The 24,474-nt window shown below is 50.2% G+C and overlaps 1 protein-coding gene across 9 annotated transcripts in view; it reads left to right on the top strand.

Moving 5' to 3' along the window:
- PRKAG2 (protein kinase AMP-activated non-catalytic subunit gamma 2) overlaps positions 1-24,474 on the top strand; it is a 245,503-nt gene that overhangs the window by 181,048 nt on the left and 39,981 nt on the right. For 4 of the 9 annotated variants that reach the window (XM_059172300.1, XM_059172299.1, XM_059172301.1 and 1 more), the window contains one exon: positions 10,032-10,101. In XM_059172300.1, coding sequence (XP_059028283.1) covers positions 10,032-10,101 — 70 coding nt within the window. Of the gene's footprint in view, positions 1-9,353; positions 9,429-9,545; positions 9,651-9,942; positions 10,102-24,474 lie in introns of those variants that run through there. The other 5 variants (XM_059172307.1, XM_059172303.1, XM_059172304.1 and 2 more) reach the window with 4 other exon arrangements.

Genomic DNA, 24,474 nt, shown 5'->3' with positions numbered 1-24,474 from the left:
GAGCACGAGTAGGCAGAATCACAGGCAGAGGCAGAGAGAGAAGCAGGCTCCCCACTGGACAAGGAGCGCAATGCGGGACTCGATTCTAGGACCCCAGGATCGTGACCTGAGCCGAAGGCAGCGGCTTAACTGACTGAGCCACCCAGGCATCCCAGTAGGTTGATTTTAGATAAAGATGCTGAAGCAATTTTATTTTCATTGGGGAACATAAAGGCTTCTCAATGAACAGTGTGGAATTAGTGATATCAGCATGGGGGGAAATGAACCTCACTCTTACCACGTATCATAATAAAAAAAAATTAAAGCAAAACAGATCAGAGCCCGAATATAAAAGTCAAGATATAAGAATTCTGGAAGGAAATATTGAAGAAAATCTTCACAATCTTGGGCGGGGACAGGGCAAAGATTTCTTAGGACACAGAATGGATGAATCATAAAAGGATAGATTGCATCTTATCAAAATTTTAAAATTTTCCTCTCTGAAAGACACAGTTAGAAATGTGAAGAAGCATTGCGCAGAATGGGATAAAATGTTCACAACACGTGTATCAGACAAAGGGTCAGATCTGGAGGCTCCGCTAGGCTAGGATCCATTTCCAAACTCATGTGGTTGATGGCAAGACTCAGTTCCTTGAAGAGAAGACCCCAGTGACTTGCCACATGGGCCTTTCCAACGCAGTAGTCTGCTTCACGCGAGCCAGCAAGGGACCGAGTCTCTGATAGTAAGACAGAAGTCCTAGTCTCCTGTCGCCCTAATCATGGAAGCTGATATCCCATCACCTTTGCTTTTTCTGTTGACTGGAAGCAAGTCTTTAGGTCCAGCTTACACTCAGGGAGCGGGAATTGCACAAGAACATGAGGCCCAGGACATATAGGAATCATCAGGGGCCATCCTAGGGTCTCCTGCCACATTCATAGAACTCAATTTGGGCAAAAGAAATCCAATCAGAAAGGGGGTAAAAGATGTGTATACTCACTTCACTAAAGAAGATACATGAATGGCCAATAAACACATAAAAAGGTATCACTAGGCCTCAAGGAAATGTAAATTAAAACCACCAGGAGAAAAAATTATGCACTCACTAGAATAACTAAAAAAAAAAAAAGTTAAAGAAAGAAAAACAAAAGGACCATACCAAGTTTTGATGAGGATGTGCAATGAACAAAGTTAATCACACGGGGAAAGGTAAAACACAGCCCATAAGCAAAACTGGCTGTTTGTCATGTTAAACATATACCTCCGTATGACCCAGTCATTCTACTTTTTCCCAAGAGGAATGGAGTTGGGTCCATGCAATGATCTGACCATGTTGGTTCATAGCAGCTTTGTTCACCATGGTCAAAAATGCATCCCCAAGGGAATGCAGACTTTGGCGTAACCATGCAAGGGGCACTAGTCAGCCGCAAGCCGAACAGAGGACAGTCATGCTCAACTGGGTGACTGAATCTCAAATTCCTGATGCCGAGTGACATAATCCGGGGGCAAACAAGTGTTTACCGAATGTTTTCATCCATATGAAATTCTGAAAAATATCTATGGCCATAACACCAAGACCACCGATGGCCTTGAGATGGCAGAAGGAAGGAGGAATGAACCACACAGGGCAAGAGGAAACATCTGGGGCGATAAAAATACTTTGTATCTCGATTCTAGTGGTGATTTTACGTTGGCTTATCGTACTGTGCACTTGAAATGGACCCAGTTCCTGTAAGTAAATTATATCAATAGAAAAAGAGACACTGTCTTTCTTAAAGGATTCAGTTTGCCTTCAGCAGGCCCTGCAACTATACTCAGTTGGTCTGCTCTGTGTCCCCTGTTCACATCAGTCCTAATTTAGCGATGTAACACCCTAAATAACGGTGAATAAAGATCGCCAAATTCTGCAGAGCCAAGGGCAGAAGAGGCAACAGAAGGGTGAAGAGGCCCCTTTGATTTCAACTTGACGACTGCACTTTCTTCTGAGCACTTTACGTAGAACAGAGCAGAAAAAAATGGAAGTAGTCTGTTAATCAGTCCTGGGATCGAGCCCTGCATTGGGCTCTCTGCTCCACAGGAAGCCTGCTTCTCCCTCTTCCACTCCCTCTGCTTGTGTTGCCTCTCTCGCTATGTCTTATTTAAATTTATTTCTTTAAAAATAAAATCTTAAAAAAAAAAAGACTGAAAAACTATTATCAGTGGTCTGCTCTGGAAAGGCCTAATGAGTAGGCCAATTGTAAGGGAAAGAGTGGAGAACCATCAAAAAGCCTTCCTGTGACTTTAGATCTTTGTGTTACTTTTTTTTTTTTTTAAGATTTTATTTTTAAGTAATCTCTGTCCCATGTGGGACTTGAACTCACAACACGGAGATCAAGAGTTGCACACTCCACCGACTGAGCCAGCCAGGAGCCCCCTTTTGTTTTGCTTTGTAATAGAAACCCAGCACAAAATTACAGCTTGATGCATTAAAAATTGAAAGGATGATTGAACTTATTGAGCAATACTTTTTTTTTTTATTTGCAAAGTATTATGGGATGACAAGAATTATCAAGAGAATAAAATATATTTAGCGGTCAGTAAGTCCTGTCAAACACAAACCTAATAAAATATTTGGGCTAGCAAAAAATAAAAACAAATTTGGGTTTACTTGTCTAAAAGCAAGAGAAAAACATATTTCAGACCCTGACTCTTGGGTCCACAGAAGTGGAACTTGGGGCGTTACAGACTAACCCTATGTATGTGTAGGGTTCCTTCTGCTTATCTTTGATGTGAATTTCTAACCCTCCCAGATATTTTAGTGGCCCGCCTACCATGGTGCCGGGCATGCGACAGATACTAAATATTTGTTCAATGTCCGTCTTCAAAATCTTAACATTGTCTACTTTTGGGAACTTAGATGACAATTTAACGGTAAGAATCCAGGCAAAAGGGACTTTTTGGGCTTAGTTCATTTTCTTCATCTCTTATTTGATCGTCTGAACCAGGTTTTCGGCTGACTTTAACAGTAGAGATCAGTTACCACTCTGAAAAAATACTGTGGAAAGATGCTCTTTAAAGCCAATCGTATGTAAATGTTAGGGAGGAACTACGTTTATATGTTAGCATCTGACATTATTATTTGGAAAAGTATCAAGATGAACAAAACCTTTTCCCCAAATACACTGATTGAAATCAATCAGAAGAATTAATAGTTATACTGTCAAATACGTTAAGTTTTTGAGTTTTTACCAAATCTCTACACCACTTTTAAAAAATCAATTGTTGGGGTGCCTGGGTGGCTCAGTGGGTTAAAGCCTCTGCCTTCGGCTCAGGTCATGATATCAGGGTCCTGGGATAGAGCCCCGCATCAGGATCTCTGCTTCCGCAGGGAGACTGCTTCCTCCTCTCTCTCTCTGCCTGCCTCTCTGCCTACTTGTGATCTCTGTCAAATAAATAAACAAAATCTTTAAAAAAAATAAAAATCAATTGTCTTCACTTAACAGAAATTAAAGCTGTCGGGTGGGGACCAGAGCTGGCAGAGGTCCCCACCGATTTCCAAACCAGGACATGAAGTGCTGTGGCCGAGGCTCATCCTCGGACGGAATCTATTAAAATAAAAATATTTGCTGCAACCGCCTGTTAGCAAAGGCGCTTTGTTTTTTCTTCTAAATGTCAGTTCCATTGCTCAAGGGAAAGCGACTGTAGTCATTGGTAAATAGGAATGAGGTCCAGAAGAAACATGAGTAAATGGAAAGAAATCATCTGCGAACCCATTCATCCTAACAAAATCAATTGTTTACCTGCCGTGTTTTCAAACTGCTGGGCTAAGAATGATAGTTCACTTCACTCAGGGATTTTTGGAACAGCCACTGTCTGCCTGGCACAGGCGCTACGAAGATGATCGGTCTTCAAAGATGACGGGATTGGGGGAAACAGCAAAATAAATCCCAATCTTGTGTTAAGGGCCTCGCAGAAAGAAATAGGTGGGGTAAGAGAAGCAGGTAACCAGGTGAGCTGTACAAGAGGTCAAGAATCAGGAAAGGCTTCCTGGTGAAGGCTGAGCCTTCTTCTTTAGGACTCATTCTTAAAGGAGTGGGGAGAACTAGCCAAGTGTCAGGAGTACGGGGAGAGGCCAGAATGGTCAAACCCTCAGTGCTCTGAGTAGGAACCGTGCCTGAGCATGGCGGATGCAGAGAAAACGGGAAAGAGAAGACGAAGAAACGAAAGGACCCAAGCCCTGCTCTGAGCTGAGGCACTCACAGGGCATTCCCAGAGGTCCCCAGAGCCACTGAATGGTTCTAAACGGTGGTGGGGTGGACCTAACAGGAACAAAGCTGTGTGTGTTTATTTTTTTTTTTTTTTAAGATTTTATTTGACAGAGAGAGATACAGGGAGAGAGGGAACACAATGGGAGTGAGAGGAAGAAGAGGGCTTCCCGCTGAGTGGGGAGCCTGATGCAGGGATTAATCCCAGGACTGGGATCAGGACCCAAGCTGAAGGCAGACACTTAACGACTGAGCCGCCCAGGCGCCCCAAGGCTGTGTGTTTAAACACTCTGCCTCCCGCATAGAGATGAGACAAGATAGAAGCCCAGCTGAGCATCGCAGCAGAGATGGAGACTGGGTCGGGAGGTGGGAGGGCTCCAAGGACAGGAAGACCGGTGGAGAGGACTCAGGGCTACCTGCGAGAGATGAGTTTGAATTGTCGAAATTAAATTCCAGGACAACGCTAGGAAGCAGTCCCGAGCTCAGGCTTGCTGGGAGCTTGTGACTGAGGCTTGGAAGTGGTCCGCGCAGAGGAGGGGTCAAAGCTGGTCTCAGAGCTGAGCGAGTCGCAGAACAGGCAGCTCCTGTCCTGGCACTGGTGGGCTCCCCTTCCTACCTCCTCTTCCACACAGAGGACGCCTTTGTTCCAAGAAGACAGCGGGGGTGGAGGGTGGGGGGGCGGGAACGCCAGAGCTGCAGGTTTCCACATGCTAAATTATTCAGGAGCTACTTACCCAGTATTTAAGGTTGATTTCTTTCTTGCAGAAGCTATTTAAGATAAAATAAAAGGTAAAGTGAACTCACATCCGACCTCAGCGCATCAAGGAAAGCTTTTTTGGCAGTCATTTTCTGAATAGGTCTTCCTGTCCGATGGTGTCCAGAATACACCTAGGCACAGTTATGTAAGACAAACCTTAATAATTTAGCATTTCTCACCAACAGGCAAGTCACACTGGTAATGGCTCCCTGGTTGTCAGGCATTCGGTCCATAAAGTTCAACTCCAGCCTCCTGCTCCCTCCCATTATGGCAGAGGACGGCCGCCCAGGCCGGCTGCAGAGCCTACAGAATCCAGGTAGAAATACTGTGATCTGCACGAGGCCCAGCTAGGAAACCCTGGGTCCTCTCTACCGTGATCTGGCAGTTTCATTCTCGAGAGAGAGGAGATGGCATCACACGGGCAAACCCCTTCTCGGCATCCAGAGCGTTGCCCCAACTCTTCCCTCTCCTGGCTTCCTCACCTCCCTGAAACAGCTCCCGTGGAGCCTGGCGTATAAGGCGTTGAGATTTTAAGAAAACCTCACCTAAAATATCACCGTGAAAGGGCACCGACGGCCACCAACTTTCGACTGTGTGCTAACCATCTGTGGCGCGTTCGACCCCGTCGCCGCGTCTGTGCGAGCCGGAGACTGGCTGCAGACCCTCGGATTCCTGAAACGGGCCTGGCATGTTATGACCGAGAGCGGTTCCATCCCTGAGAGGGCTCACGAAGTGGAAGCAAGCTACAGAAGGGAGCTCTGCCTCGCTAACCTGGAATACAGGGACGCTTTTATTTCCATCTCCTGGGACAACCCGGGTGGCTCCGTTGTCTGCCTGTGGCTCAGGTCATGATTCTGGAGTCCAGGGATCAAGTCCCGCATCAGGCTCCCTGCTCGGCGGGACGTCTGCTTCTCCCTCTGCCTCTCCCCTCTCACACTCTCTCTCTCAATCTCTCTCCCTCTCCCAAAGAAATAAATAAAATCTTTATTTCCGTCTTCGCCTGCACACCCACGATCAAGTGGATTGAAGCCTGAAAAACTCACAGTAATTTGTTTTAATTTCCGTTCTCTCCCAACTTCAACAGCAACAGGTACAGGACTTTGTAGTCTGAGAACCCATTTGCACACTCACTGCCTCCAGACACACATACTTCCATTTATGGCCCATTTTGACCTGTCCCCCCCCAAAAAACAACTCATCCAGATTACAGGTGAAATTGATTGTGCACCCAATAAACACCAATTAGGGATTTGTTTGTATAGTTATACTGGAATTACTGCAAGAAACTAAACATCGATTTTTCAAAAATGAGGATGATTGACACTTCTACTATGTACCCCCGTGTTGTTTTTTTTTTTTAAATTAAGCTTTTTATTTTGAGCTCACTGTAGATTCACATACAGTTTGTTGTAAGAGATGAGTGCCCTCTACCTAGTTTCTCCTAATGGTAACATCTTGCAAAACTAGAGTGCGGGAGACAGTGAAACCCTCACACATAGCTAGTGAAAATGTAAAAAGGTGCAGCCCCTGTGGAAAACAGTTTGGCAGTTTCTCAAAATGTTAAATATAGAGTTACCATAGGACCCAGAAATTCCATTCCTGGGTCTAGACCCGAGAGGAATGAAAACATCTGTCCGCACAGACCCTTGTCCTTGAATGTTTATAGAGCAGCATTCACAACAGTCCAGAAGGGAAGAACCGCTATATATCCATCATCCGATGAATGGAAAAGCAACATGTGGTGTATGCATACAATGGTATATTATTCAGCAAAAAAAAAAAGAAAAAAGGAAATGCTGATGCATGTTACAATGGCGATGAACCTTGAAAACAGTACGCTGAGTGAAAGGAGCTAGAGCTAAAAGACCGCGTATTATGAGAGTCCCTGTCTATGAAATGTCCAAAACAGGCACATCTACAGAGAGAGCACATAGAGCAAATGGTTGCCTAGGGCTGGGAATAGGGCTTAAGGGAGTGACAGGAAGTGACTACTAGTGGGTGCTCTCTCTTTGGCATGATGACTTCCCATCCCCACAGTGATGCAGAAAGGATCCGGTTTCTTGTCATCCTTGCCAGCATTTGGTGTTGTCACTGTTTTTATTTTGTCCGTTCTAAAGGTGTGTAGCCACCGTATACTGTGGTTTTAATCTGTAACTTCCCTAATGGCTGGTGTTGTTGAACATCTTTTCATGCGCTTACGGCCACTCCTCTTTCTCGGTGAGCTGTCTCTTCATATCTTTTGCCCTATTCCGAATTCTAATTTTTATTTCTCTGTTATTGAGTTGTTGGTTTTTTTTTTTAAGATTTTTATTTATTTGACAGACAGAGAGCACAAGTAGGCAGAGAGGCAGGCAGAGAGAGAGGAGGAAGCAGGCTCCCCGCCGAGCAGAGAGCCTGATGCGGGGCTCGATCCCAGGACCCTGAGATCGCGACCCAAGCTGAAGGCAGAGGCTTTAACCCACTGAGCCACCCAGACGCCCCAAGTTTTGAAAGCTCTTTACGTGCATTGATGCATTTGTCAGCTGTGTGGTTTCACAAGTATTTTCTCCCACTCTGTCTCTTGTTTTTTCATCCTTTTTCCAGGGTCTGCCACAGAGCAGACATTTCTAATTTTAATGAGGTTCCGTTTGTTCATTTTACCTTTTATGGATCATATTCTTGATATCAAGTTGTACCCTTTGCCTAGGAGATCCAAAGATTTTTTTTTTTCTGAAAGTTGTTAGTTTTATATTTCATTTTCAAGTCCATGACCCAATTTGAGCTCATTTTTGTATAAGATGTGAGGCTTATGTGGAGGTTTATTTTTTTGCCTACCAACCTCTGCTCCAATGCCACTGTGTCTGCACCTTCCTCAAACATCAGTTTGACATATTTTTGTGGGTCTATTTCTAGGTTGCCTATTTGTTTCTATTGACTTTTGTGTCTGTGCCCCTACCAGTACCACAAAGTCTGGATTACTTCTTCATTCTTCCTTTTCAAGATTGCTTTAGCTGTTCTCCAGCCTATGCCTTTCTGTACAAAATTTCAGAATTAGCTCATCTTCTCTACAGAAAATCTTGTTAGGATTTTGGTAGGGATTGCATTAAATGCAGAGATCAGTCTGGGGGAGAACTGACATCTTTACTAATCTGGGTCTTCCAAGACATAAACATGGGGTGTCTCTCCATTTATTTCGGTCTTCTTTCATTTCATCCACATACTGTAATTTTCCACATACAGATCTTGTACATGGTTTAAGTGTGTACCTGCACATTTAATTTCCTTTGCAGTGATTATAAATTATGCATCATTTTGAATATCACTTTGCACAGGTTCATTGCTAGGATATGGAAATGCAACGAATTTTTGTGTGTTAATCTTGTAGCCTATGACTTTGCTGAACTCGCTCATTCTAGTTGGGGTTTTTTTGGTTCTGTTTTGTTTTTCAGTAGATTTCCTCCGAACTTTCTATGAAGACAACCATTTCATCTGCACATAGAGATGGTTTAATTTCTTCCTTTGCAACGTGTATGCCTTTTCTTTCTCTTTCTTGCCTTAATGCAGTGGCTGGAACTTCCGTACTATGTTGACTAAGAAGAGTGTGCAAAGAGGTCTAGAACCTTGTTCCTGAACTTAGAGCGAAAGCATTCAAGCTCTTGCTGTTAAGGAAGACACAGCTCTAGGCTTCTGTTTTGTTTTTGTTTTTCCTTACCCCCCCCCACCCCTTTTTAAGCAGAAGCTTAAGACAGGGATTGGCCCAACTGAGATGACAGAGCAAAAAGGAAATGCAAAGGAGACTTCGGTACTTCCTCTTCCAGGCCAGGCTTGCAAGAGTGATAAAACTAGCTTCCTTTTAAGGGGTGGGTGTGTTGGGGGTGGGGGTGCTTTACAGCCCTAATCAGCGCTAGAGAGCTGATCGCCCTTGGGGCCCCTGCAGTCCGCCATGAGCAAAGGGCGCCCTGGATGGGGCAGAAATTGGCTGTCACGCCGGAGGGCCTCAGGGAGCCGGGCGCCCGTCTCCCCTCCTGCTGCCCTGCTCCCCGGGCGGCCCTGGCAGCCTCCCTGACCGCCAACCTGAGCTGCCGATAGGAGAGTCTCAGATACCCAAGATCCAGGGTGACCGGAGTGGCCAGGCCAGGCCGAGATTTGTGTGGGCTCCGGGCCGGGGCTGCCCCGAAGTAGAGCCGGCTGTGAAGAAAGCGAGCGCACGAAGGCTGGGTCACACGGGGAGCTGCCAAGTGCGTCCACGACACGTTTTCCTTTTTTAAATACGGGACGAGGATGGGCAGTTGGCTCCAAAATCCAAAAAAGGAAAGCAGTGCCCCCACCCCCACCCCGGCCCGGCCCGGCCCGGCGTGCGGGGCCTTCTCCCCTCCGCGGCCCCCGGCCCCTCTCGCGGCCGCGTCGCCCCGCCCACCGGCGGCGCGCCCCTCTCGCCCCACCCCCGCCGGCCGAGACCACACCTGCGCAGGTGAAGCCCGCGGGGACGCGCCGGCCGGGGGCGGCGGGCACGGGGCGCGGCGGCGCGCGGCGGGGCGGGAGGGCCGGGCGGGATGGCAAAGCCGGCCTCCGCTAATGGCCGCCCGGCCGCCGCGGCGGGAAGCAGGACCGCGGCCGGAGGGGGGCGCCCCAGCCGTCGCGCGAGCCGGCCGCGGGCTCCTCGGGGTCCTCTTCCCACGCTTCCTCCCCGCCGGTCCGTACCAAGGCCGCCGGGGGCTGGGGGGGGGGGGGCGGGCCGTTCCACTGGGGGGGGGGGCGGCAGGTCAGGCCGCGGCGCGCGCCACCTGCGTTCCCCGGGGCGGGGGCGGGGGCGGGGGCGGGCCGGGGCCGGGCAGCCCGCTCGGGGCCGCGGGGTTCCCTCTCCGCCCGCCCCCCACGCCGCCCGGGCCCCGCCGCCCCGCAGCCCGCCCGGAGGCCCCTCCCCGCGGCGGCCCGCGCGTCCCCGCCCGCACCCCCGCGCGCCCCCGCGCGCCCCCGCCCGCGTCCCCGCCCCGCACCCCCGCGCCCCCGCCCTCGCGGCCGGGACGAGCGCCGCCGAGCGCATGCTGATCCCTGTCCTCCTCCTCCTCCTCAGGCGGCGCTGGCGGCGGCCCCGGGACCCGCGGAAGCCGGCATGCTGGAGAAATTCGAGTTGGAAGAAGACGGTGAGTGTCCCCCGCCGGAACGCGCTCCGCGTCGTGGCCGAGGGGCCGGGGCGCGGGGACCGCGGGATGCACGCCCCGGAGGCCGGGCGGCCCCGGGCTGCCTGCGGAGCGCGGCCGGGGATGCCGACGCCGAGCCGGCCCGGGGGACGTCCGCAGTGGCCCGCGGGCGCCGGTCCGGCCGGAACCCTCGCCGGGCTCGGGAGGCAGCGGCGCCGGCCGGCCCTCCGCACCGAAGGGCGGCCCTTTTGTCCTTACCGGCCCAACTCGAAGGAGAGCAAGGTGTCACGCCGCGAAATTGTTCGTACTGCCACCGCGCGCCAGAGGCAGCCCCCAACCCTGCGGACGGCCCCTACCTTTAAATAACGCGCTCGGGTTCCCTTATCTGTGCCTCCGAAAATACCACCAGCAGGGTGTGTCTGCTGGTTCGTAGGGAAAGTTAAACGGCAACACCAGCGGCGGCTTAGTGCGCTGCTCTGGAGTTCAGGTGACCCCGTCACTTCCATCATTTCTGCCGCCTCTGCCCTCGCTCGTCTTCTCTTCGCCGCCCCGGTCTCCTCTTACTGCCCTGGATCTCGTCGCGAAGCTGTTAAAATGTGAAGGGGCCGAGTTTGTTCTCGGGCAAAATTAGCATCTTAAAAGCGAATACCATGAGCCTTCACCTGGATCTTATTTTGAAACTGTTATAATTGGAAGGGGATAAGCTGGTCTTTGGGCAAAATTTGGGCATTTGAAATGGGATAGGATGGGCTCAAAGTCCAGAAAGAACTTCGCACAAGATGCCTGACAATTTGAGGCATTTATTTTAAAAGAACTCCGCACTGCCTGGCATACTTGCGTTATTTACTTGGTGACTTCTCTTTTTGCCCCGAGTATGGATAGAATAAAGCTCCTGGAACAAAGAATGTGCCATGTGGGTGCTGTCCCCTGTGCCAGCCTTACTCTAATACTTGTGTCATTTAGTCAGGCGATCACTTAAATAAGCCGCGACGACAATGTTAAGCAGACACTGTTAGGCCGGTACCTGCATGGACTTTATGTTTTACATTTCCTGCAGCATTTCACAAACATGTCAGCTGGGAGCTAATGCATGCGTAGTAATTGTCGTTAAAAGTCTGCATCCGTATTTATTATTAACCAGCAGTTACACAATACATTTCAGAATCTTACTGGGACTTAATTTGCATTTTATCCTACTGAAAAATAACCCAGTATCTTAAATCGAATCCACCCCATTACTCATCAGTTCCGTGTCCAGTTTTGACCACTGTCCACAGAGGGGTATGGTGTGCTTCCCTGTCCACTGAGACTTTGTCTAAATCATGGGGGTTTTCTTTGTCCCCCAGACCAGTAATGATGAAGAGTCCATTCATTACATTTAAACTTTCTGCAGACTCATGTGGGGGCAAGAGGAGAGTGGAGAGCAGATCCCTTAGCGAATCGCCCACAGTTGTGGTTGAGAACGGCCGTCCCAGCTTCACAGCTTAGCTCCATTGTTCCGCTCTGTGACTTCGGAGAAGTTACTAAACTCCTCCGAGCCTTACTTTCCCTGTTTATGAGATGGAGCTGATACCGGGTGTGTCGAGGATTAACTGAGATCATCTGCGGAGTGGTAGTACAGTGTCAGTGCTCTGGAAATGTTGTCACTATTATTTTTAAAGTCCCATTAACCACTTTACCAAATTCGTGGACTTTTTAAGGCTTTTATTAATGAATCTTAACATAGAGATTTATTAATGAATCTTAACATAGAGATTGTTCTCAATGTGGAGTCGATGGGGGTTTTTTCTCACTTGAGATGTATTGATTGAATTATGTTGCATGTTCTCAAAGCTGATACACACAAGCCTTGTTTTCTTTTGCATTGTTTCTGCCAACATTATTAAACGTCATTAACATATTAAACCTAAGCATCTGAGAAAGGGGATTTCCTGTTTTCTCCTATCTATTTTTATCTATATTGCTGTCATGACTTTAAAGCATGCTGAATCCCACAAATAACCCTGTCAAACTTTTCTATCCAGTTTTTAAGGAGGCAGAATGTTAAGCACTCGCTTGGAAGCTGTTAGCAGAGCTGGAAGAAGAAATAGTGTTGGCGTGGTCGTCTAAAGTGCTGCTTTGTTTCTTTTGAACTTTATATTGCTTATTCATCCATGGTATGGAAAAGCTGAGTATCAGGCAGAATCTTACATTTATTTGTGCGGGGAGGGACTCCTAACAGTTTGAGCCGTTACACCTTTAAATATCCTGTGAACTGATGTGTTAGCAGGCTCTGTGATAGATAGCTATTGAATAGGTCCTCATTAAGTCTTTAAATTCCCTTCCTATCCAGTTCATGTCGTAATGCATGGCTTGCACTCCGGACACACTGCTTAGATGGAGAGACATTTGCTATGCACAGAAACATACGACGACGAGTATTTTTGTTATCAAGTATTTTTCGATTTCCTAAGACATTATAACTGATCCTCTGTCTGTGAGAAACAGTTTGGGGGCCCTGGTGAAGTCGGAGTTATCTCTTAAAACGTCTTTGCTTCTGGGAAGGAGGAAGAAGCTGTACCACCATCCACTGGGCCTGGTCGGGGTCATCTTTTGCCTGGGTTCTGACACCAGCAGCCTGCCCACTGTCGGCTGCCACCGCTTCCTTCCGTTACACTCTAACGGAGGGACCGCTCCTCTACTGGAAAGTCTTTACCCCCGGCTCCGATCTATATATAGGATAAGTGCGTGCTTCTCCTCATGTGCAGTCTCCCGCCTCCTCCCAGCCCCACACGCCAATGATCAGAAGGCGCTCTGTGCCAGAAATCACCAGACATCTTTTTAAGAGGCAGATACTAATTCTGCGGGTCTGGGGGGTTGGCGGGGGGGTGCTGAGAGTCTGCATTTCTGCAACACTTCCCGGTGCTGCTGCTTCATAGATTCCTCTGTGAAGAACAAGGCCCTAGAACAGGCCTCAGTCAACTTCTGCAAAGGGCCAGATGGTCTCTGCCTCTGTCACGACTACCCAGCTCGCCGGGCTACGATTAGGGAGAAAGCCGCGAAGACCAAACTCAATCCAACAGGCCACGCTCCAGTGAAACTTTACTTAAAAAGCAGGGTAGGGACGCCTGGGTGGCCCAGTTGGTTAAGCGGCTGCCCTCAGCTCAGGTCATGATCCTAGCGGCGTGGGATCGTGTCCCACATCGGGCTCCTTGCTCGGCGGGGAGCCTGTTTCTCCCTCTGCCTCTGCTGCCACTCTGCCCGTGCTCGCTCGCTCTCCCTCTCTCTCTCTGACAAATGGATAAATAAAATCTTTAAAAAAAAAAAAAAAAAGGCAGGGCAGTGGGGTTCCTGGAGGGGAGCTCAGTTAGTCAAGCGGCCGCCTTTGGCTCAGGTCATAATCTCAGGGTCCTGGGATCAAGCCCCACTTTGGGCTCCTTACTCAGCAGGGAGCCTGCTTCTCTCTCTCTGCCTGCCATTCCCTCTGCTTGTGTGTTCTCTTTCTCTGTCAAGTAAATAAATAAAATCTTTTAGATAAATAAAATAAAATAGAAAACGGGCTGGATTGGGCTCCCGGGTGTAGCTAGCCAGCCCCCTGCTCTGCGTGCCTGCCGTGGTGTCTGCGCGTTCGGGTGTCACATCAGACTGCGTGCAGGGCTTCCTCTTCGTCTGTCCCCTCCTCCTCCCAGTCTTACTGACGCATCGTGGCTCTGCCCAGATCTCACCCGCTTTTCGCGGCTGTCCCCCTAAATCCCTTCTGTGCCTCTCTCACGATTCATCTTGCTGTTCCCCGTGCCTGGGATGGCTGGGGCACCACAGGCGCTCGGCGGTGTCGGGATCCCAGCGAGGACGGCATCTCTGTAAATGTTACCTTATGGGAGCGTGGAGAGGCCGCTGATTCTGTGTGTGCAGAGCGATGCGAACCGTGCCTCACCCGCAACAGTGACCGGATGTGTTTGCTCTTCCAACTTCTGATTCAAATGTGAGTCATATTGATGTTTGTTTTGCCACAACTCATTGTCTCGGACTTCTTTAATGGCAGGACCAAGCACAAGTCCTTCATGGGGACCTAAACACAACCCAAGAATGCTTTCCGAAGTAGATAAGTGCCAGCCATTCATTCGTGATTAGTAAAGCTGTAATTCTGGCACCGCTGCAAGAATTTAGCGGCCCCTCGGAGCTATCTCTCTTATCTCCCAGCTTCTCTCTTGTCCCTTTAGCTGTCACAGACTCTGCACTTCTTTCAGGGTTTCGGTAACTTGCTGTGGCTGTCTCGTCCCACCTAACTGGCTCTCCAGCTGGCTTCTCCCCTCTTCCCCCGCCGTCTGGCTCCTCCCCGATCCCAGACCATCCTGGCTGTCCTTCACCCTCACAGCATTTTCCAGAGCATACTCTTTCCAGAATTCACCTGCAACTCATTTTTCTAGCAAGGCTGGTCAGCCAAGTCTACACGGATCAAAAGGACGCAAGAAACAGGGCCGCCTTTTTAGAAGGGAAGGCATCTTTCAGTGAACGGTCTCGGAGTTTTGGGCCCAGTTTGGTAATGAATTATTAGCTGCGTCCACAGATATTCCAGAGCCCCTTGGGGCTTTGCTGGCTTGTTTTGTTGTTAGGGTCATCTTGAGTTTTCTGTCTAAAACAAGGCGTGGCACTTGGTGAACTTGAACTTTTCCTTCTAATTCAAAAATACAGCCTCAGGCAACCAGCAGCCACTCTATAAACAGAACCAAACTTTGGTGCCCACTGAAACTCATTCATTCCAAACTGGGGGAGCAAAGTGGGCAAAGATCGAGTCTTGTCAGGGCACCAAGGACCTGAGATGTTGCCATGGTTTGTGGCTCTCCGAAGGGCCACAGGACGTAGACGGATGCACACTGTATCTGCGGTATTCGAGTTTCTTGGGGGTGGGACAGTTCGGAGGGAAAATGTGTAAGAAGTTTCAGATGGGGATTGGATAGTGATAAGTTTGAGAAACACTGCTCTGACTTCTGGAAGAATTGTCTGTGTTCCCATGACCTGCGGAGCACCCCCTTAGCACCAGCTTTAGAGCCTCTGCTCTGTGAGGCTCAGCAGAGCCCACTAGGTCAGCTGCTGGCCCTCGTGTGAGGAGTGCTGACCTCTGGTGGCAGAGCTGCCCCAGTGACAGGCTCGTCCTCACCCTGTGGCCACCCCTCCGCAATGATGATTATTATAGACTATTAGAAGGCTCTGATAATCTGTCGTCCAAACTCTCCTTCCCTTCTGAGTTTACATACTCGACTTAGACAAGAGATTCTCTCTTAGTTATAAAAAAGCACTTGCACTTTTATGAAACATTTACAATTAAAATCTTTTTTCTCCAGCTGGCCCCATATTTAAAGCTTGCCACATGTCATAGATTTCATGTCTCTGGAATTAGGCTGTAGCTTGACATTTGATGGTGTCTTGGATTTGATGAGATAGCGTGGTCGGGGGAGACGGGGGAGGCTTTGTTACCTGAAATGGAAAGATCCTGACTGCTTGAAATCAGGAGGAGAGTGCGGCAGGCTGGGGGGCATTCGAAAGAGGACCTGTCTCCGGGCTTCACCAGGCACTGAGAAGTCCTCAGGAGCCGAGGCGGCATCCTGGCCCTCTCTGTGGCGGCTGGATTTCCATGTCCTTCCCTCTCGAGACGGACCCTGCCTGCTCCGGGGGACACTCCGCTCGGACCCCAGGAGCACAGGCCGCAGTCCAGACCCAATTCGCGTGGCAGGGCAGTGGCCAGAGACAGTCCCATCCTGCGCGGGGGGCACAGTCCCTGAAAGACGTTATACCGGCATCTCTGTGACTTCAGTTTCACCCGTGGGTTTTAAAGTGGAGAAACTTGATACTACAGAGCATTTGGAGTTTGCTTGAAAGAAATGGAAAGTTTTGGGGAACACTTTTTTGTGGTTCTCAGAACCGGCACACATGAAGCTTGTCGAGCACGGCGGGGAGAGTTCATGTGTATTGAGCCCTCGGAACAGCCTTGAGAGTCGGTATTTTTATCATCTCTGTTTTAGAGAGGAAGAACCCAAGAAAATAAGAGAAGAAATAAATGACCTCGGGGCCGTGTCTGGGAAGAGGGATTCTAACACAGTCCTGTGCCCCGAGCCGCGTGCGTAACCGGCGCGGAAGCGTCCCTCACCGGGACATCTGTTTTCCCACCTGCCGTGACCCGCCGGCCCGCTTCCGGCTGAGCTGCCCAGGCACTTGCCAGTGTCTGCGGGCCTGCCGCGCCACTTCTTGCTTTGAACCCTTGGTGACAGTCCGCAGAGCCATTCTCTGCCATGCGCCCCCCGCGGCACCGTGCGACCCCCACGCACAGCCGGCGGGTCATTGTCGCTCCCCAGAGGTCCTTACTCGTCTTTCTCGAGCGCTGGCCATTGACTCACGGGCCTGCACAGGGCCTGCTCGCCTTTGGGTCCCACGGCCTTGCTCGCTGCTGTCACCTCGGTGACCTGGTGTCTGGATCCCGTGTCCGTAATCACCTCGCTGCATGGTGACCAGCGATGCCCAAATGACGGCCTGGCCACATCTCTCCGGAGGCCCCAGCTGTCTGCTAGTTGCTTCCACTGACCCACACCCCGGCCTCCAGGCTGTTGCTGGGACTCACTCCCCCTCCCACGTCCAGGTGATGAAGCCCAGTCACTCCTGCTGGTGCGTGAGGCCAGGCCCGGGCAGCGCTGCTCCGGGCATCGGCTGTGCCCTCCGGTCGGGAGGCCCTGCAGCCCTGGATAGTTAATAAAAGCACCGGCGGACCGGAGCTCCAGACTGCGTTAACTCCCCTGCTGTCTGCCAACCTGGGTGCCCCCTCTGCACCTCTGTGTCCTATCGCCCCCCCGCCCGGCTTCGGCCCCTCACCTTGCTCCCTGGCCTTCCTGTCCCCTTGGCCCCCTGCTGGTTTTCCTCAGATCTCGTCACCAGCATCACTTCCCTGGTGGGAGCCCCTCCCTAAGCCCCAGATGGGACTCGATCTCTTGATCCCTCCAGCCTGGCAGGGGCCACGAAGCAGAAGCAGTTCCCCATGTTTCTGTCACCAACCTGTACGCTCCGTGAGGCTGGGGACTGCCAACCCACCGCCCTCTGGGGTTCAGAGGCACCAAGACACGTGAGACTCCGTTGTCAGTAAGCAGTTCCGTGCGTGAACATGTGTGCACACGCGCGTACATGTACAGCATTGTAAAGGTTTTAGCTTTTACTCCGGCGCAGGGGCTCAGGGTGCTTCCCGTTCTTCCCGCCACATGCCCCCTGCCAGAACCCAGACTGCCTGGAGTTCGCATGGGAGAAGACCAGCCTGCTGCCTGCCAAGCCTGAGGAAAGCCCCAGAAGCCTGGGAGCCTGTAGAGGCATCTTCTGTTAGTACCTTTCTCTGCGAGTGCTGTGCCGTGTGGGAGGTTGCCAGGGGGTCTGTGCCGAAGGCTCCATCCTGTTGCCAACACCGAAGATGCGCCTGCTTTTAGGGACCGACGTACACTCTCTGGCAAAGTGCAGTGGGCCGTGTGAGTTGGAGTAGCGTTCTGTTCGAATCCCAGACTGCGGCACACCGGTATGGGACCCTGGTGACACAGACTTCAGTTCACCTGAAGGAATCGACTGAATTGGGCCGCCACACTTGTGACGCAAACTGATTTGCTGAATATATTCACGGATCTCTTTTCCCTCCTAAAATCCTACTAAAATGGCAGCAATCAATAAAACAGAATACAAAACTTAGTCTTTTTTTTTAAGGTTTTATTTAGTTATTTGACAGAGATCACAAGGAGGCAGAGAGAGAGGAGGAAGCAGGCTCCCTGCAGAGCAGAGAGCCCGATGAGGGACTTGATCCCAGGACCCTGAGATCATGACCTGAGCCAAAGGCAGAGGCTTTCACCCACTGAGCCACCCAGGTGCCCCAAAACTTAGTGTTGCTCAACAAAACCAAAAGCTTAGTTCTCGAAAGGGACCAAAAATAGGCAGAGTCTGTTCAGGAAGGTAGTGAGTGAGAAGACAAAGCTTCAGAAATCGGAGGGGGGGGGGCTCTTAATTAAAAATGCAAAGATTTAGAGAATACCATTAAATGAAACCTGAGTATACCAAACTATAGCGATAAATTTAAAGCTCTTTCGGTCACCATAAAAGAACTTTAAAATTAGTTGACTTGTACACTTTAAATAAGTGAACGGTATGGATGTGAAATACTGTCTCCACAAAGCTGTTTTTTAAGAAAAGTAACGAAAAGTTCTCAGCATTCCTCTGACCCTGCCATAGAGGCCCAGAGTCCAGCCTGTCGATGGCCGCGTTCTGGAAGGCCTTCACGGAGCAGTTAACGTGAAGGCTATTTACATTATTTGATGGCGTAGAGAAAGATGGCGGCTTCCCAGCTCGTTCTTTGAGCTAGCTGGATCCTGACATTCAAACCAGCTGATGGCACCCAAAGAGGAAAACAGGTGACGAACCTGGCCTTGAGAATATGGGCAGAGCCCCCGCATAGACGGCAGCGGGAGGAGCCCCAGGCTGCTCGGTGACCAAGCAGGGTGGTGTCCCAGAAATGCAAGAAGAGCAAAGTTTATTAAGAAATCACCGAGGAATTAACAGCCACCGGTTAAAGGAGAAGAGCTTCCGGTCATCTCGGTAGACACCAGAACAGCAGTTGAGCAAGGTCAGCATATGTTCCTTTCACAAAATCCTTAATAAGCCAGAGGGAGAAGGAAGCGTCTTGCAGTTGCTGGAAGCAGACTGGACAGAAGCCTCCAGCAGCCGAGGCGGTTCCTGGCACTGTCCGCGTTCCGGGCGGCCCCACCCGGCCGGCCCTTCGGGTGCTCGGGACTCGGTCCTCGCCGTGGCTTCAGCTGAGCTCATAGGTCTGTCCCAGGAACAAGGGAACGTCGGCTGGGGTGCACGTTTCAGTCGTGCGGCTCCCAGAATTCAGCATGAAACCATTTTAAAAAGAACAGGAATCACATGTAATTTCAAGGTCACGGCTGTGGCTGAGGCATCCCTCAGGCATTCACTGCAGCCGGTTTTGAGCTACCTGGGGAGATGCTCTGCCTTCACCTACCCGCTTCTTTCCTACCGAGTCTTTACTGCCTTTCCTGGAAGAGCCCCCGCACTTCCCCCGCCAGCGGGGACTCGCCGGCTGCACGCGTGAAACCAAAAAGCATGGAAAGAAAAGATCTAATGCACCTTATTTATTTTTCTTCCTCTTAAGAAAAACAAGATCCTAGTTCTTGGAGAAGACCAATTGGGGGTAAACCTTATTACCTGTAAAATTACATTTAAGCATTGACTTTGTTAACATTTGTGTTTCTAAGCACTTTAGGAAAAACTACAGGAGTCTGGGTTTTCCCATATACTTTAAGTTCCATGTTCCCCATTTTCACTTATTTCTTGCTCAACTATTTTAAATGGTTTTCTTAAAAAAAATCTACCATATGTGTATTTTAGTTTACTGTTTAGTTTACTAGTAAACTTGTGTTTCAAAATGTAGAATGAAGAATAAAATACATTTTTTTTTTAAGATTTTATTTATTTATTTGACAGAGAGAAATCACAAGTAGTTGGAAAGGCAGGCAGAGAGAGAGAGGAGGAAGCAGGCTCCCCGCTGAGCAGAGAGCCCGATGCAGGACTCGATCCCAGGACCCTGAGATCACGACCTGAGCCAAAGGCAGCGGCTTAACCCACTGAGCCACCCAGGCGCCCCTAAAATACATTTTTTAAAAACAGTGATCATTTGGGGAATTACAGTGACATGTCTATATATTAAGATAAAATTACGGGGATTGGAAATAAGGGGTTGGGACTTTTGGTTTTCAGGGGGATTTTAAGTGAAGTTTGGGGTGATATGTGAATTTTGTTTTAAAATGCCTTCATTGGGGTACCTGGGTGGCTCAGTTGGTTAAGTGTGTGGCTTCGTCGTGATCTCCAGGTCCGGGGATTGAGCCCTGTGTTGGGCTTTCTGCTCTGCTGGGAGTCTGCTTCTCCCTCTCTTTCTGCCTCTCCCCCCGCTTGTGCTCTCTTTCTCTTTCTCTTAAACAAATAAATAAAAATCTTTTTAAAAAAATAGTAAAATAATAAAATGCCTTCATCCTGGGGCGCCTTTGTGGCTTAGTCAACTAAGCATCCAATTCTTGGTTTTGGCTCAGGCCATGATCTTGGGGTCATGAGATTGAGCCCCAAGTCAGGCTCTGTGCTCCGCAGGGAGTCTGTTTACGGGTCTCTCCCTCTCCATCTGCCCCTCCCCCTTGTGCACACTCATCTCTTTGAGACGTGGTTTGGATCTGTTGCTCTGATCACTGATGAATGCAAGAGCAGTGTTGAGTCTTGGTAAATGAAGGAGACGGGACGTGGCTTGGAGTCAGGTGTGTGTTGCAGCTGTGGCCAAGCAGAGCCTCTTCTGTGTGGTGGCTGGACAGTAGCTTGGAAAGCCAGCCCCCAAGGAGAGACCGCCAGTCCCTCTGAGGGTCACACACTTGTGTCGGTCCTGTAAGCCCCCAGGCCTCATAGCTCTGTTAATAGACTGGCCGCTGGGAAGGATGCCCACGGCTGATTGACTTAGGACAGCACCCCAATACGAGCAGTCACAGTCCCCCTCTCCTGTACGGGCTTAATTTACGTCTTCTGACTCGGATTCTGCCGAAAGGTTTGCTGGGACATGGCCCAGAGCAGGCAGAATGAACCCAGCTGCTGCGGGTGTGGTCACGTGCTTAGGGAATCTCAGGTCACTGGAACCAGCCCCTGTGCTTTTCTCTCCCACCGCAAGGAGAGCCATCTGCGAGCCACTCCCAGCCAGCCTTCTAGCACCTTCCACCTGCCACCTCATCTTGCCTTTTTTAGACTAATTATCAGTGGCAGTCTGTCTTCTTTGTTTTCCTGTAGTTAAGGCTAGAAATACCAAAGAATCACATCATCTTAGAATTCATTTTTTACAAATTCATTCTAAGTTAAAAGTCTATGTGAATAGGTTTTATAAAAAGTAATTTAGGACTCTAGTGATTATCTCTGAAATATGAATTCATCAAGTTGTCTTGCTGTATTTTCAGGTTTTTAAAATATATTCTACAACCATGTGAACATTTTCATGCCTCTGCAGTTGTATTCAATTCAGTTACATTTTTTTGTCCCAGAGAATTAGAAAATAGCCTCAGTATAAAATATGTTTGCAAACACTTTTAGAGCTTTAAATTAATGCTGTTCTGCTTTAAAAAGAAAATTGCTTGGGACACGATCATAGATGCATTATTTCTATGACAAGAAACGTCCCTTTTCAATCCTTTAAAAGGTATTAAAGTTTCTTTACTGATTGTTAAATCTAGATTCACCAGTATCCTTTTAAACTGGGGTCCTGTGTTAGGATTTCTCTCTTGAAGGAGAGATGTGCTGTACAGAAGCTCGGACTCATACTCAGTCCTCTGCGTTTGACCCACAAGCAGGCATGAGCTTGTCCCGGGACCTGCTGGGAACTGGCTGGGCCGGGTGCCTTTCCGGCGCCTCGGGAAGCCCCAGGGTAAGAAGAAGGAGCCCCGTAACTTCAGTACAAGGCGCATGACACTCAGAAGTGAATTACTCGCAAAGCACTAAGGGGTTGTCAAAACAAGCCAGTACTTCTCACTTGAGGTCCTCCAAGGAAGGTGTTCCGGGCCCTTGAACTCCACGGGGAAGCTGCATCGGTTTCCCGAGCCTCCGCCGCAGACTGCCACAGACGAGAACTTCGGACGGGAGAGCTTGATCCAGGGGATGGCGGCGTGGGTCCCCGCCGGGGCCCTGCGACGGTGTCCGTGCCGGCCTTGCTCTCCGCTTCCGGGAGTTGCCTGCGGCCCTAAGCGGCCCCCGTGCCGGCGCCTCTCTTCTCTCTGCGTCTCGGCGTCTCGGTTTGATGAGCTCCGTGGTCTCTGGATTTAGGGCCCAGCCTAATCCAGGCTCATCTCACCTCAGGGTCCTTCCTGTCGTTACATCTGCAAAGACCTTTGTTCCAAATACAGTCTCGTCCTGATGTCCCAGCTGGGCTTCGGGGGAAGGCGGCAGGATTTCGGGAGGCCGTCGGGGGCGGGGGGTGCGTTCTCAGGAGAGAGATCAGCGTGAGCGGAGCTGAGGCAGAAACCCAGCGAGCACGTTCCCCAAGTTGAACTTCCCAGACTTCAAAAAAGCCTTTGAAAAGGACGGATCAATGGGGTCGGAGAGTGGACGATTGGGGGGGGGGGGTGCGGAGGGGGCAGGAGAGGAGGCCGGGAGGGTCGGGGGGTGAGGTGGCAGGAAAGTTCGGCTGATGGATGTGCGGTGCCTGGTGCCCTAGCGAGGGCTGGGGGCGTGGAGGGGGTGCCGTCAGGTCTGCTCCGAGGGGATGCCTGCTTCCACGCCGTTCTGCCCGACCCGCATGACTGTGGCACTTAAACTGCGACGCTGCATTCTCAGATCGTCCCATCAACCTTCAGAAACTCAACACCCCGACATACACTCTGCTCCCCAGTAGCTCTCAGTAGCAGCCGCCTCGTCCGCGGTGGGGTAGCGTGTGGCTGGAGGGCCGGTGGGTTTTCAGATCACCCCCAGCGGGTCCCTCTCCTACCCAGGGATGCCAGTGCCCACGTAATGCTCCGTGATCCTGCTTCTGGCCAGTGACACACAACAGGAGCAAGAATACAACCCCAATAATATCTTAACCCCAGTTACCCTTGAAGCGGGGGGGGGTGGAACTTCTTGTGTTCTCAGGAATCTTAATGATGCATTCCAAACAACCCAGTGGTGTTGAATGGTTGGGGTTTTTTGGGTTTGTTCGTTTTTTCTTTTTAGTTTAACTCCTCCTTTCCATTTCATCATATTTCTTTCTTCAGTTGTAATTTGAGACTTGATCGTAGTGAAAATAAGACAGATGGTGCCACGTATAATCAGAAAGTTTACACTCAATGTAGTGAAGCCGTGACATTTTATAATAGCTCACCTTATTTCCCTAAGTTAAAATACTAATACGTTTGTTCTCAATATGATTTTGTTACAACAGTAATAACCTCTATCTTTATTCCAGACCAAAGTAAATTTGATATGATTTGTTTTACGTATCTAACATCTTGCTTTCTTTGGTTGGGCTTCGTACATTTTTTAAAAAATGTCATAGGTCCTCCTCCAAACCCATACTAACTGTGAGGAGGTCAGACTTCCAGCTCCCTGCCCAGCGCCTCCTGGGATTCCTCAAGACCATCAGAATGAGGAAGGTTCTGGAAACTGCCTCAGCCAACAGCAGCCTAAGGAGCCATGGCTGAATGTCACATGCTATCCTGGAGGAATCAGAACTGAGGAATTCTGAGTAACGCATGGACTTCTGTTAACAGTTTGATCGTCACTCTTTTTCTGGTTTGGGAACTGTAACAAGCACCAGCTGATAATGTCAGACACGTGACGGACGAAGCACGTGCCCCCCCCCATCGTGGGGGCTGGGGTGCGTGGACAAGGAGCAAGGGAGCACCCCTCGCAGCACCTTCGCCGACTGAGGCAACCCTCACAGGGTGGATCCCAGAGAGCCCAGCTCTCCACAGACTCCTGGCCGACGTGGAGGCCGTGTGTCCAGCAGGGAAGTCCCGGGGGGACCTGCAGGAAGCCAGAGCAGGGCAGAAGCCTGTCCCAACTCGGAGCGTGGTTGCCCCGGGTGCTTCCTGACCCATTCTCCCTTCTTGACCCAAAGTATGAAATGAGTATTATAAATCCATCTAATACAGACAGCCAGACAATTCTGTACAGAAGAATTCCAAATAATGTGCGGCGGAGCGCTGCGCCCGGTGTGGAGCCTGACTCCTGACCTCTCCGTATGGGCCACATGTGGTGTGACTGTCTCGCAGAGGCCACAGAAGGAGGGAGAGTAGCCAGCGCAGAAACCTAACGGAGACAACGTGAGCAGGCAGGCCAGGTGCTGAGTCATGGGGACGGCAGGTGACCTTGCTAGGTGGGCTGTGATGGCCTCTGACCTTGTCATCTCCCTCCCAAAACACATCACCCCAGGACTGAGATCCTGCAAGAAGGTCATGCAAATCCAAACTGACCGGCTTTGCTAGAACCCACACAGAGACCGTAGACAACAAGTAGTCATTAACTGAGTTCATCAGTGGAGTGTGGGTGAGCAAAGTCCTCGCCACTCAGAGGAGTGATCGGCCCAGGAGAAGAGTGAGAGCCACACGGACCACTGTGTGGGACATGGGGACCGCCGACGACAAGTTCAGGTCGAGGTCCGCACGTCTTCAGGAGGTCATTGGACTTCCTTGCCTTCCTGACCCGCGACTGGTTGTCTGCCTGAGTCCTCTCTCCTGGTCCAGGGCTTCTCCTGCCACGTGGCGTACATCCGGGTACCCTCATTCTCCACCAGCCCGTGGGCTTGGAGGGCAGACACTGCCTGTTGTGCTTCCCTTCTCGTCTCCACACCAGGGACAGCGTGTTATG

This window comes from Mustela lutreola, chromosome 4 (assembly GCF_030435805.1).
Source record: "Mustela lutreola isolate mMusLut2 chromosome 4, mMusLut2.pri, whole genome shotgun sequence".
NCBI classification, from domain to species: domain Eukaryota; kingdom Metazoa; phylum Chordata; class Mammalia; order Carnivora; family Mustelidae; genus Mustela; species Mustela lutreola.
This window is presented reverse-complemented; position numbering and strand designations above follow the sequence as displayed.